The sequence below is a fragment of the Branchiostoma lanceolatum genome, chromosome 5 (genome assembly GCF_035083965.1).
Source record: "Branchiostoma lanceolatum isolate klBraLanc5 chromosome 5, klBraLanc5.hap2, whole genome shotgun sequence".
Taxonomy (NCBI): domain Eukaryota; kingdom Metazoa; phylum Chordata; class Leptocardii; order Amphioxiformes; family Branchiostomatidae; genus Branchiostoma; species Branchiostoma lanceolatum.
In genome coordinates this window covers 18,292,058-18,306,495 of record NC_089726.1, presented here as the reverse complement: position 1 = coordinate 18,306,495, position 14,438 = coordinate 18,292,058, and the positions used below count along the sequence as shown (strand labels likewise).

The window sequence follows — 14,438 nt, the reverse complement described above, 5'->3', positions numbered from 1 at the left end:
ATACATAAAGTGATTTGTAAAGGGAACTGTGTTCCTCTGCTTTTAGTATATTCAGGCCACAAAGTAAAAACAAAATTAATTTATTTCCAATATGGTAAGCAACATTATTAGAATGTGGCTCTCAGCTACCAAAGAAACCAGTTGTAGTTCTGATTTTTCACCTTTGACCTTCTGACTAACTTGGGAGGGGGGTGGGAGGGGGGCATTTCTCCTAATTAGTTAGGACCGACCTTCATCAAGGTTACTCATCGACTTCCACCTCTAAACCCCCACCTTGGTTCATCTCACCGCTAAAGCACGAAGATCAAGGGAGCGGTCCGAAATAATTACAGGAATTGCGCAATAGGCGGATAATGAAATCAGTCGGTTGCGTCTAATTTGCGGTCGGGATACGTAACAAGAAGGCACGACAACAATAGTTTGGGATAGTCACGGAAACTTGACTCATGCGAAACATTGATATTGATACTACCATTTTAGGAGAAATTTCTATAAGCAGTTCTTTATAATTACATGCTGGATTTGTAATTGCAAAGGCATTTATAGATACAGGTGAACAGAATAAACTGTTGTTCATGCATGAATATTAGCCTGATTTAATCGCGCTTATACCAGCCGCCCGTAACCGGTCAGCCCCGGACAGCTGGAGTTTGCGTTATACAGACTACATGAATATCACGAAATGATGGCCAATGTTATGTCAATGAAATTATGCTGTTTGTGGGGAAAAATTGTGTTATGCCCTAAAGCGTGCAGTTTGTTTCTCATTGTTTAACTAGAACAATTAGTATAAACGCGCTGTCGTCTCATAGTGCCTGAAGCGTGGAGACAAATATTCAAATAAGGGAAAAAGAAAAGTGTGGGAAAATTGTGACGATTGTATAGCAGTTACTGGAAGTACGTCTTGAAATTTTGGGAAGTACCAATTATAACTATCAGACGCTGCAATAAAAGAGTGAAAAAAGTTGAAGTTACTTTCGAATGTAAGAAGGTTATCAATGAAATGCTGTCGGAAAAAAAAATTTTCGGTTAAAAAGGAAAAGATTTTTAACTACAGTTGTACTCTACCTTCCATTTTCCTGCGCTTCTTCTATCCTTTTTCTTCTAAAAACTGAAGGAGGACAAAAATCTTTAAGTGCTTTTTTGCCCTAAGGGTCTTCTTGTGGTGTGAACACTAGTGCATTCTATGGACATCTTGGCACCAGTAGTGTACCTTGGGAAAGTTTGGGTGTAACTTTCTTTAAGTGTTAAATGTCTCCACCCTCCCTACTCCTTATTTTTTACCAGAACCAAGGACATTTTCTCAGTTTTCGTCATGATTTTTATCAACAATTCCTCTTCTTTTTAACCTGCCCAGAGTAATTCTCTGCCTTTGAGTGAGGAGATTGTATAAGGGATTTGTGATGAGAGGTTGACTATGTTAGAGATATGGAAAAGTCTACACCCAGTGCTATACTACCAGGGGTGGCCTCAAGAGTAAACTTTGAAGACTTCCAGATTTTGGCCTTGAGGATACAGACACAAGAGCCAGTGTTTCCTTGAAATGTTTGGAAACTATGGACAACAAATGCATGGCCTCTGCTATGATACAATGAAAGTTTGTTCCAATGATGTTTTCAGTTAGACCTACGTAGATATAAAAGCCACAACAGTCATTCTAAAGAATTTAAAACATAAGAAAGTGAAAAGGAGAAAAAGAAAATTTGTTTTTCTGAAAGATATTTGCTGGGAAAGCACAGGGGAAAGTTTCTACCAGGTGTTCCCAATAGTTTTGCATTCGTGATTCTGTCACCTGTTGAGAGATGGCCATTGATAATGCCAAATGTTTCATGTAAAAAAAGCTGCCATTGGTTAAAAAAGATATCTCAATGACCAACACAATGCTTTCTTACAAAATGACTTGTGCCAGCTCTTCTGAAGCTGCTACTATTTCATCAACTGTTGTAATATTTGTTCAATCTTGTTCTGTAAATTAGTGTAGTGCAAAAGAAGATTCAGAATTTCTGTGTACTGGTTAAAGAGTAGTTTATAAACAAAGGTACTTTTGTGTAAATATTTAATGAAGGAGTGATGATGACGCTTTCCATACATCCAGTCTAGTCTGGATCGACCACCGTTATCAGTTCACACAGACCACAGTCCTGCAGTGGTTTTTCTAGCAGTCGATTCAGATTCAGAACAAGACCTCCCATACAGACACACACACACACACACACACGTCGTATACCGGTACGATCGGTTTACAACGGTGAATCGGACAACCATGGATGTGTCGTACAAAATTCCGTTGTCTTGTCACAGGAAATCTTGTTGCAGATTTTTGGTTCTTTCATAGCCTGAATACTGTAAATGCATTTGAATTTGCGTGGTTTTTATTTGGCGGTGGAGAGAAAATGGAGTGTTCGCGGCAGTTTTTAAGTTCGCGTTTGAAACGATAGTAGTGCTACAGTCATGGGTGGGTGAAAAATGGCGAACGTAAAACCACCGCGAACATTTCTGCATTTACAGTATTGTGCAGTACATTAATGAGGGTGATCCTCTTTAGAACACACCGTCGTTGTGCGTTTAGCGTATTACCGGGGTGTAGGTCTAGGTTTGGTAGAGAAAAGTGTGTGTGCTTGTTTTGGTGGACACTACCACACTAATGGACTTGGGTCACTGTTGCGATACTCTTGATCCCTGTGTTGCCCAAACCATTCCTGACAACATTCCTGTCCTAACCGACATGCTGCATCAGAAGAAGAAAAAATACAATACTCGTCATCCAGATACATTCTTATACTGTAATCCTTGATTTGTTAACTGTAACTTAATTTTAGCTGAGACTAGTCAACCGCTAAAATTTCATTACCGCAAATATTTGATCACTAATATTTGAGACAGTAATGTTTGTTCCCACCGTTAAAATTAGATGCATCAAACTACTCCCTTTTCCTCCAACCGCTAAAATTACTATCCGCAATATTAAATGGATTTCCGGTGTATAAAATGTGGCATTTCGAATTGATTTTTGTTTTTTAGATCTTAAATTTCACTGTCATCTTCAGACTTCAGTGACCCATTTCTTACATATTCACTGTGACGTCCAGAAGCTATTAAAAAGGGAAGTGTACATGTAACCCGCCCTTACTGGGCAACAAGTCTGGGCCTAGAGGAGCAACAAGGTCAGAGTTTCATTTGCGCTGACCCCAGACGAGGCAGCGCTGTAATTCGTTATCCAATCTGACTGTTGGAATTCAAACTACCCAGGGAGACACCCAGCCATTGATCGGTGCTCTCTCCGAAATTGAATTGCATGTTTCTTGTATGGCGTTTGGTCGAAGCCATTGTTTTGTATTTTTGTGTGAACCGTTGGAATGTTAAGGTAGTAATATGAAGTATATAAGACGGTACTAAAGATAACGGCAGTTGCGTCGGACAGAAATACTGTAAATGCAGAAATGTTTGCTGTGGTTTTATGTTCGCAGTTTTCGCGGCGACCATTTCACAGCGAACTTAAAATTACCGTGAACATTTTTGTCCGATACTGTATCAGTATGTGACTATAGCGCTGCCGCGAATTTAAAACCACCACAAACACTCCATTTTCCTCTCAGCGCGAAATAAAAACCACGCAAACTTAAATGCATTTACAGTACTGCCGACAAGCATATATATAGTGAGCGTAGTGGTGCGGATCGGTCCGGCCGGACCGGTTCCGGACTTGTAAAACGTTTAGGTTCAAGTCCAAAAAAACCTAAACGTCTGGAAACAAGTCCGGACTTGAAAAAAAATTCTCTCACTCATACACACCTTTTTGTTTCAAACCATCTTAAACCTTCCTTAAATCGTGAAATTTGCACTAGAAAAATATTAAAACATTGCTGTTTTTGTGTTTATAACTGAACTTTTGTGTTAATTACTGACTGTATATAATTCCGTATATATAGTTTTCAAATTACATGTAAAATATCTGCCAATATGCAATTTTACATGTAACACGAAAAAATATTCCAAAATTATTGTTCAGGTCCGGACTTTCAAGTCCGGACCTGAACCTAAACCTCTGGACTCGAGTCCGAACCTAAACCTAAACTCGGGTTTAGATCCACACCACTAAGTGAGCGAGTATGGTAATTGTCTGATATGACATCAGCATGTAACATGTGAGTGACTACACATACGTTCACTGAATACAATTATGTGAGTGAGTTTGTGTACGTTCATGAATACATGAGCCTGGCTGAAATGCAACCTCAGTAATTTTTAGTGCTTGGCAAGATTTGCATTCCAGATTTCGAAAATGCAAACGCTATCAGTCGTTGGGAGTGGGAAAAGACTTTTAAAATTATTGATGAGATAATTTCACTTTTAAACCAGTTTTGAGGACAGCCGTGACAGCTGGTTTTATGCCCCCCTTGTTGAATAATTTTAGAAGCCGTCATACCCTTAAAACGTCAACAGCATAAAGATATTGCACCAGAGATTGCATTATCAACGGTGATAAGTTATGCAAAATATTAATATCATTGTATTTTAGAATCTGTATCCACAGATATGATAACGTTATGTATTCTACATCAGATCATATGACAGGATGTAGGTTGTAATATGATACTCTCGCCATGGAATGTTTCGATGATTGATGATGTCGAAGGTTTTTTTTTTGTTGAAGTTTTGAAAGTAACCGGATCTCTGACACCTTGATAAAGTAAGAGTTCTTTAAGGTGTTTTGTAAGTCTGACCCCAGGGTGTCTGCGGGGAAGACTATTGTCGCGAGGAATGCGTGAATATACCCCTTTCATAACCCCGAGTGCCAGTTAGAAACTCATTTGCTCAATCAATTCCTCCTTATCGGCTTCTCAAAACCCCCGAAGAAATGCTGACAAGCTAAAAAGTGGCAGAGCCATATTCTTCATACATTCGTTCAGACAAAGGAGGTCGGAGAGAGAGATAAGAAAATTCTTTTCGCTATGCTGTACGGTCGGTTTTACAAGCAAATGAAGGCCATAAATACCTCGGACATATTTGCTCTTCCCGCAACCTGTCAGCATTTTAATCAAATCGTCATGCTTTGACAAAAAACCGGCTAGAATTTTTTACATGGGAACAACTGGGAGAAAAGAAACTGACCAAAAGCATCAGTTAGATGATGTGGCATAGCTGCGGTTTTGGACTGATGTAGCGTTTTGCGGAACTATCTGACCATAAAAAATTGGGTGTTGGGTCAGAACGCTGCCGCGGGCTGCTAAGGAAGCCCACCACAAAGGAATGGGTTGTTTTCTTATCTCCGCAAATCTGTAAGCAATTGGAGCTTCAACCACTAAGAAAGGATACTTTCAAGTTTTAGAACTGCTAAGGAGATCGTTGCAGTTCCCGTCACCCGGTTATTACAAGACAGGAAGCTTGGCTGGGTCTACGAACAGATAACGTAAAACGGATCTCCGTAATGCTTGACCAGTCAGCCGAGACAATGCTATGGTATGCCGCGAAGGCACACTGACCACCGCAAATCCTTCACAAACATGCTCACATTGGCACAGTATTTGCCTTTGATTACTACGGTCTGCATGTTAACTGCAGGAATGCTACCCTATTAAAGGAAAGGCTGTACAGGTAATGGTGCGTTGTCTCTCGTCCAGTCGACCACCGGGGGTCTTCTCTTTCAAACCCCGGCCAGACAGGTGTGTGTGGTCACAGCCGGCTCAGGTGAAACCCTACCACCTGGCCGAGATGATGTGAAAAGCCCCCTTGTTGACAGTACGAAGCATGTGGTTTCCCTCAACCCCAACTCTGCATTCTTCTCTACAAGAACAGGTCCCTCCTTGCTTTCACAAGTGAGAAGTCTTGAGGTCAAGTCAATGTGGAAAAAGTTTGGATAGCCGTAGTGGGAAAGAAAGATCTATTCTTTGGGACCGTTCGGCTTGTAATTTGTATACCGCTCTCTGTGTGGATTAGAACTTAGACATGCCAGCCGGATATTGAGAACAGACAGACCAAGGATATGAGGTCATTGGTTGGCAAATAACATCTGTATCTGTGTTGTATGACCCGTAAACCACAAAATACTAGTAGCATTGAGCACCACTTCTTTAGAGCATGGAGTTGGCATTACATGTTAGAGCTTACCCCCGTTCCTTTTTTCTTGGAGTGTGGTGGGTTCTTTAAATTTAACATGCTCGAAAGGTTGACAGTGGCTCTACGAACAAGGTACATGTACCAGCATCCTTTCTAAAGCAAAGATTTTAGCCCTTCTGATAATGCGCAAATCATGGTCTAGAAGTAGTAGAACTTCAAGAGATTAGGCAAGATTTGAACCCAGAACCTTGCAAACCAGACGCAGAGTCGCTAACTACCAGACAACTGCTTGACATTTCACATACAATGTGTCGTGCATCCCGATTGGCTCCTGCACTTCATTTCATACAAAGGCATGCTTGTGGCAGCAAATGTCAGGCCTCGATGCATGTCACATTGGACAGATAAATCATAAATGGTACGGAACTCAGGTCAGTGTGCCACAAGGCAGTGTAAAAATTCTATCCAAGTTTTGATCGAACTTGACATTTACGAGAAAACTTGGAAGTAAATTGTAACTAAGTCCTTCCTTTACCCATAAAGTAAGGGTGACTCTGTTACAAGTAATGAGCAAATAAAGTTTCGTAGGTCCCAGAAATGTCGAGATCGGTCAGCAGTCCAATTTTTAACTGAATCACTCACCCTGGAAATGGCACAGAAATTACATTTCAGGCCTCTCCCAGAAATTAGTACTTTTCAACCAAGTTAAGGTACATTACTTCCCAAAATCTTGTTAGATTAAGGAAAGAGAAATCTTTGAAGCAAAAATCTTGACATTTTTACCATTTGCCCTAGTGAATAATTGTTACTTGTCGAAACGTGATATGTTTAACATATAAAGTAGTTGGCTTTGAACTTAATGTTGTAGTTCCCATGGAAGTTAGCAGCGCTCGTAAAGTTACATTTTATTACTAACCGCAGACAAATAAAGATAGGCTTGTGTAAGCTTTGTTTGAACTAAAAATTCATGGTAGTACACTTAAATCCGTATGAATAATTTGTTCCATTTTACTGGGCCTTTTAGTATATTTTATCGTTAACAACTGGCGTTTTTCGTTTCATCTGATTCATCTCATAAAATGATTAAAATAGCATCTAGTAAACTGATGGATCTTTTTAATTGATGAAAATAATCAAATAAGATAAAAGAGAACTATTATCGGAGCTTAGGTGTAATGAAAAGGAGGATTTGATTTGGTCTTGTGCACATTATGACGTGATATCAAAATGCTAAGAGACAAGCTGATATCATACAGGTAAACAATTTCTGTAAAGCCCCATGAAAAATGGCAACAGTCCCAAAGGTAATAGTACCCATGGTACCCTGTGGAAATAGACGTGATTGAATCACAATACGGAAGAGGCTGGCGTAGCACAGGGCAATAAATGGATTTATGTCTCGCAATAGAATAAATGTCCGACCAGATATGGTGCAAACGTCCCTTGGGTTTTATCACAAGTGATGAGTCAGTTTTAGTCATCAGAAATTGTAGAGGGAAGACGCAAGATTAGTATTCGAAAGACGCACTGAAGTTGCATATTAAAATTGATAGACATATCGGTGACCTTACACTCGCTATTTCTGAAATATTTCTGTCCATATATACATTCATTCTTGATTAGATTAGTACAGTACATTGCAGGCCTGTCTCCAAGACCTGTCCCAAATTTGCTTGTTGGGACAGAAAAAAATGTCACCCTGTCCGCCCCAAAAATGGGAACTTTTTGACATAAAATTGATGAAAATGCATTTTTGTAGGCTTAAAATGACAGATTTAAGAACGAAAATCAAAACATTGGCTCTTAAACAATGAGAGGGATGGTAAAGAATTTAAAGCTGGAGACAGCCCTGGTACATTGCCTGGCATTTGCTTGGTTTGGTGGAAGGACACATAAAGATACATGTACTAGATCTAAAGCTGGCAAAAATCCAATGGACGATCACTTTAAATGCTTCTCCAAATGCTTTTTGAAAAGCTGGACAAACCCTTGACTCCCTCCCACCCAAAGGGAGGGTTCAGACATTACCTCACTTCCTAGGGGGAAATCCAAACAAAAGATTACCTGAGTTTCCCCCCTAAGGAATAGGCCTCTACTGTTACAAACCACACCTGTATTCTAGTCAACACAACTTTTGTAGATTTCAAGATACAAGGACTCGGTCAGCTACTAAGGCTTGAAACAAAGGTGTATGTTCAAATAACTCGAGTATATATGCTCGTTATTTTAGTAGGTTCTCAACAAGAATAGCGTTTGATTAGTATTAGTGAAGAGATATACACTGTTTTCTTTTTCGAGAGCTGCAGAGAGGTTTTTAGGTGCCGCTATGAAAACAGGATTCGCGGTCGACCAATTGGGTTATGAAAACTACACGCTCCCGTCCCTGTGATAAGAAAGTAACCAATCCGATAAGTTGTCTTATTTGGTGTAAAGAGCCAATCATAACGCTGCTTTCAGTTTCATACTCAGAGACAAAAAATGTTGTTTTTGTATTTTGCAACATTTTCATGGGAGAGTGGATTTGATAGAGGCACAAACTTTGTTTATTTGCATATTCATAGCAACAATTTAAACACCTGTAAAAGTAAGGAGAGACAGGTCCCACATTTTTATTTGACACAAAGGCCAAAGAAATGCAACAAGTTGTTTTGACTAGAACGGGGAAGGAAATGGAAAAATAAGTTCCTTTTTCAGTTTTTGTCGTGAAACTAAAGCTGGTTGCTAAGAATTACTAAGATTATCTGAAAAATTCTTAAATGGAAAAAATAGCAAAATTGTGTCTTAAAACATGTACTGTAATTCACTTTATCTTCACGGTAGCAAAATTTCACAGTGTAAGGAAAATGGACATTTTCACTGAAATTTAACTTCAACGCAGCAGCAAGTGATTTACAGAACTGATGTGTGAAGGAATCATAAATGACTACAACAGGTTTTTCATGGTGATGATAAGTTCACGGTACAGGTGTGACCGTGAAAACAGTGAACATAAAGTTACAGTGAAAGAAACAAGAATTACAGTTACTAATTCTTCTGTCTGGCCTAATTTTTTCATGAGTTATTGGACCCAGATGTTTCAGCAATGGATAAATTACAACCATTGATTACTACAGGGGTCATCAGGTGGTTCCCAGAGTGACCAGTGGTCAATTTGAAGCCAGGGATGTCCAAGGGATCAGCTGCTGGCTCAGCAATTAATGAAAATTGTTTGAAGAAGTTTATAATTGGTCAATTGCTAGCCTACTCTTAACCCTTTGACCCATTTTTGAAGGTCATCCCACTTTAATTGTTTCTGAAAATGGAACAGGGAAAAGTTCTTTGACCCTAAAAAGTCTTTCCATCTCTTGGATATGTATTAAAATCTCTTAGTGTCCCTTGAATCGTACTGACATATTCTAATGGTAGCAAGGGATGTCCACATGTAGTTGCATTTGCCATTGACCTTTTAGTGACTTATAAGTTACACAAGGGATTGTTGGACACCTAATGTTACAAGACTTGTAATTCACATGCCAATCACATCCCTTTGGGACTAACCTCAAGTGAGACAAGTCTTGAGAAATGTTTCTTAAGTGTTTCTCCAGCACTCCTCTGATTTCGTGCATCTTAGCTAGGCAATACTTAAAATCAATCAGGGCCTGGGTGCGCTGTGAGTGCCTGTATGTGGGGGCAACGCTTTGGTAGCTTTGGTATCTCGGAAGGAAATCCTAGTTCTCTAGCAACAGCTGCTTCCTCCCCCCCTTCCCCCCACTGGCTGACCTCTCTACGCGACCTGGCCATCACCTCGTATTGTTCTAAGGTCTGTTCCAGTGGATTGCTGCCAAGATTTCCAGTTGTTGTAACACGTTTTTGAACTTGAAACATCCACCGATCACAGTACTAACATGTCTTTCAAAAGACAAGTTTGGACTTGGTTGTAAATTTGTGGTAACATTCTGTTAGTATGGTTGATGATTGTAAGGATGTAGTCTAGGGTAGAAACTCTCAGAACGATCGAAGGCAGTGGATTGCCAAGATTTCAAGTTGTTGTAACACGTTTTTGAACTTGAAACATCCACCGATCACAGTGCTAACCCAGGTCTTTCCAAAGACAAGTTTGGGCTTGGTTGTAAATTTGTGGTAATGTTCTGTTTGATGATTGTAAGGACGTAGTCTACAGAAGGAACTCTCAGAACGATCGTAAAACTCACGAAGGCCAAGTTCAAGAGAGGTTGAACTTTAAGTTTAAGGCGAGACAGCTAGACCCTCCATGAGCAGAAATGTCTCTCATCCCCCTGGGCCCTAAGGGTACTGCCCAGTGCCTCCCTCCCTATTTTTGGCAGAGTAAACGTTGAGACCAGCTTGCAGGTATGCTTGTAACGCCGCTCTGTCGCCCCCATTTTCTACTTATGGCACAGCGGTGCCCATACGCGATCTGCACCACCCACTAGACGGCAGGAATGGTATTTTACTGTGTTCCCGACATCAAGAGCAGATTTAATTGAGTTAGGTCAAGAAAAAAGGGTCCCACGTTCGCTGACATGCACGATACGGCTTGCTGTCTTCTAGAGCTATCCACTAAAGGGGACCAATTCTGTTGATGCCCTAGAAATCAATACGGCTTATTAGATATAAATATATCATGCGGAATAGCTTTCTGGGTCAGGGATAAGGTGTCACTCACTACCCTTCCCCCCTCCCCACATTCCAGCACCAGCAAGGTCAATGTTATGGGGAGAGGTTATCAGCAAATCACTCTCCCACAAATAGTCGTGGGAATTGTAACTTCATCTAGTTCTAGGTTGTCTGAAGTCTTATCTGATTCTAGATAAAATGTCCTGTAAAACTTTTATAGAAGCACGTTAAAACGTAATGCAATCTAAAAATAATAGAGGTGCTTGGCAAAAATAAGGCAACTGTAATGATTAAAATGGTGATTACATTATGACTGATGGTAAATTCAGAATGGAAAGTTACACTAACATTTGGCATGTGGAGAAGTACTGTTGTCAAGTGTTGGTAGTGATAGATCAGACCCAACTGTTAGCAAAACTTTGTTTATCTTTTGAAAATGAGACTTTTTCACTTTAACATCATGTTACAGTTACGTTTGTACATGTTTTAAAAGTGGAAGGTTATCTTTTTTTGTACCAAGAAGCCACATTTTTTAAGTGTCTCTATACAAATAGCAAAAGGTATACATTTCTCACAAGGAAGTACCAAGTGTTTTTTGGTTGGCTTAGGGGCATGTTTCCATGCTTGCAGTGTCAGGAAAGTTTACAAGGGAAAAGAAAAGCCGCCAAGTAATCAGATACTTCGTTGGGGGAGGGGGGCTCTTTATCATCATCTATCAAGCAGGAGAGGAGATGTGTAACCTGATTAGTGGAAGGGTTGATGAGAATGGTCCTTTGTGGCTGGGAGACCACCCCCATACAGATGGGATATGTCTCATGGGCTCATCCAATCGGATTGGTTGTTTCTAAACTAATTTGATAGAAATGGTGCAAACTGTGCTATGCTTTAGCGAGAGATTCATTCGGAAAATCTGTTGGTATAACGTACCCTTCTATGGATACTGACAACAGTATATGATTGAGATCTCTGTTCTTGTAATGATCCTTGCCATACTGATTAAATTATGTTGATTAAGATAATATCAATTAGTAAGATAGCAATCAGTCATTATATCAGTTGTGATTCTTCTTCGATAAGGTTTTTTTAAATTTTGTACAAGAAGGGAACTGTTGTTTTTAAGTATTTGTATGATGTAGGAAACTGTTGATTTTGTGAGTGTAGAGAAACTGTGGTGTTGAGTGTCCCACTATAAGATTTCATGGTAGATTATCCATTAAAAAGGAGATTAAACAGCATTTCTCCCCCCCACTGTATCATGTATCCACACCCCTCTCTTCTATAATGAGCTTGAAATCAAGCTTAGTAAGGGGATCTTTTTAGATTAACAGGGAAAAAGAGATAAGGTTTAAGTATGACAATAACGGATGATCCAGGTAAGAGTTATCAGTCAAAGAGCAGTAGATGAATGAAGTCTTCAGGGAGCTATCAAGCTAGATGTGGATTATGGGTCTTTGATCAATATCTGAATTGCTATATGGTACCATATTGTCATTCTATTCAGTATACTGTATTAGATGTAACATGTTCTATGGCAAAATATATAATTATTGATACCGGAAGATATCAAAAGGCTAACAGCATGAGATCATAACATATCGTAAATTCATTTATTTTCGCAGGGAGTTGATTTCGCGGTAGAACGGGAAAGGAGTTTTTTCACGGTTGAAATAATTTTGTTGTTCAGTAGTTATGCATTTGAAAAGAAGCTGTCAGGTATATTGTTTTCAAAGCTTTTTACTTCTTCAAGTAAGGGGCATTGAAACATCAAATGTCTTTAAAAAATCAGAGAAATAAAAGTTGGACTTTTGGAGTTATTCGTAGTATTAGCATTTGCATAACCAATTAATGCGTAACATCCTTGCCAACTTGTTTTGTGCATATCTTAACTAGCTTAGGAAAGAAACACGCCCAACATGAATCTGAGAGTGACCAGTCTTCAAGCATCCTCCATGAAATTGTGATTTGGTTGTGTTTGTGTCCAGCCCAGCCATTTATTCTGCCCTAACCAGGCAGGGCGCACTGGTGTCCACTGGAGGGGTCAGCCTGTTGAAAGAAGGGGTCAAAAGGACAGCCATTGGTCCAGCCCTACTGAAAGGACCACCGCTGTCATGCTGATGATGTTGCCATGGCAACTGGAAAAAGGCCAACTGCAATGATGTTGTGTCCTTGTTTGGGATAGCCAGGGGGTTCCAGTGTCTTCCGAGAGAAGCAGATTCTGAGGATGCTTGAGGTTTTGCCAATGAAAACCACCTCCTTGGTCTACTGCAGGAAAAATCCCCGCTATGTAGTATGTGTGTGGTGCGTCTCTGTTCCAGTGTCTGAAATAGTCGCGTTTGTTTTGTCCGCGCCCCAGAGTTTGTACGGTTCTCGGTCAATTTGACTTGGCAGTCCTTGGCGATGATTAATGGGGCAGTGACCTTGGCCCTTGACCTTGAGGGGTGTGGACAAGAAAGTGGGAACACTCAGGCCCCACAGATACAGACACGCATTCATACACGATTTTGTTTGTTCGTTTTATTCATGATATGTTTACAGACAAGATTAGTCCTCCTACACAATGATGTCAGACCAGGTTCTTGTGAAATATTTGTTGACATTTTGACATAATTTCATAGAATGGCAACATCCAGTTTACAATAAAAGTCATAGGAGATTGGGAGGTTTTAAATAAGAATCTTAAGAAGTTTGAAACATCTTAAGGAGTTTGAAATGTCTTTTTGCTAGATTAAAAGGTTTTTAGAACAACAAATTTGGGAATTCTTTAGTTGATGTCATTGCAGTTAAGGTGTGTTTGTTTAGTCTGTTGAAAATTATACGCTTTGAGAAGTAGTATTCTTGTTATTTCGTGTCCCGCAATTTTCTTACAAGTATTTTATCTCTATCTTTACAGCAGTGAGCACGTCTGCTCAGAACTGCGACAACGGGAGCTGCTATCCTGCGACGGGAGACCTCCTGGTGGGGAGAGAAAAGAACCTGACGGCCTCCTCCACCTGCGGTACCCAGAACCCCACCCAGTACTGCATAGTTAGCCACTTACAGGACATCACCAAATGCTTTATCTGCGACTCCCGCCAGCCGTATAGAGACTACTACAACGAGAACAGCCACCGGCCCGAGAACATGGTTACCACGTTCACGGAGAACCGCCGCAAGACGTGGTGGCAGTCAGTGAACGGGGTGGAGAGCGTCCACCTGCAGTTGGACCTGGAGGCAGAGTTCCACTTGACTCACTTGATCATGACCTTCAAGACCTTCCGCCCGGCCGCCATGCTGATCGAGAGGTCGTCGGATTTCGGGCGCTCGTGGCAGGTGTACAGGTACTTCGCGTACAACTGTCCCGAGAGCTTCCCCGGGGTACCCCAGCGTCTGCCGCAGAGGATAGGCGAAGTGGTGTGCATCTCCAGATACTCACAGGTCGAGCCATCTACTGAAGGAGAGGTAAGATCGTTTATGTATCTATATAGCCGGTGTAACCGGCATTCGGCATAACATACCAGCTCCGCAGGCATGTGGCGCGGCAGCCGCCAGTTATATTACACCGAGCGACCCGTTTCCTAGATCACAAATGTGCAAAAAGGCTGGTAGGGTGAAATTGTTGGAAAATCTATACTACATTGTAGCAGGTTTCAACAGAAAAATTGGCAAATGACTTGACAGGAAAAAGCAGCCTTTGAATATTGCAGAGTGGTAGGATGTGAGTTTCTAGTTTCAACATTGCTGGGAACAAACTACGGACACACACCAAGATGGACAAACAAACAGTTCTT

General features: G+C 40.6%; 1 protein-coding gene across 4 annotated transcripts in view; it reads left to right on the top strand.

Annotated features, from left to right (window-relative positions):
* The window catches only part of LOC136435544 (laminin subunit beta-1-like), a 62,930-nt gene that overhangs the window by 6,355 nt on the left and 42,137 nt on the right, over positions 1-14,438 (top strand). For all 4 annotated transcript variants that reach the window (XM_066429134.1, XM_066429135.1, XM_066429133.1 and 1 more), the window contains exon 3: positions 13,562-14,109. In XM_066429134.1, coding sequence (XP_066285231.1) covers positions 13,562-14,109 — 548 coding nt within the window. The remainder of the gene's footprint in view (positions 1-13,561; positions 14,110-14,438) is intronic.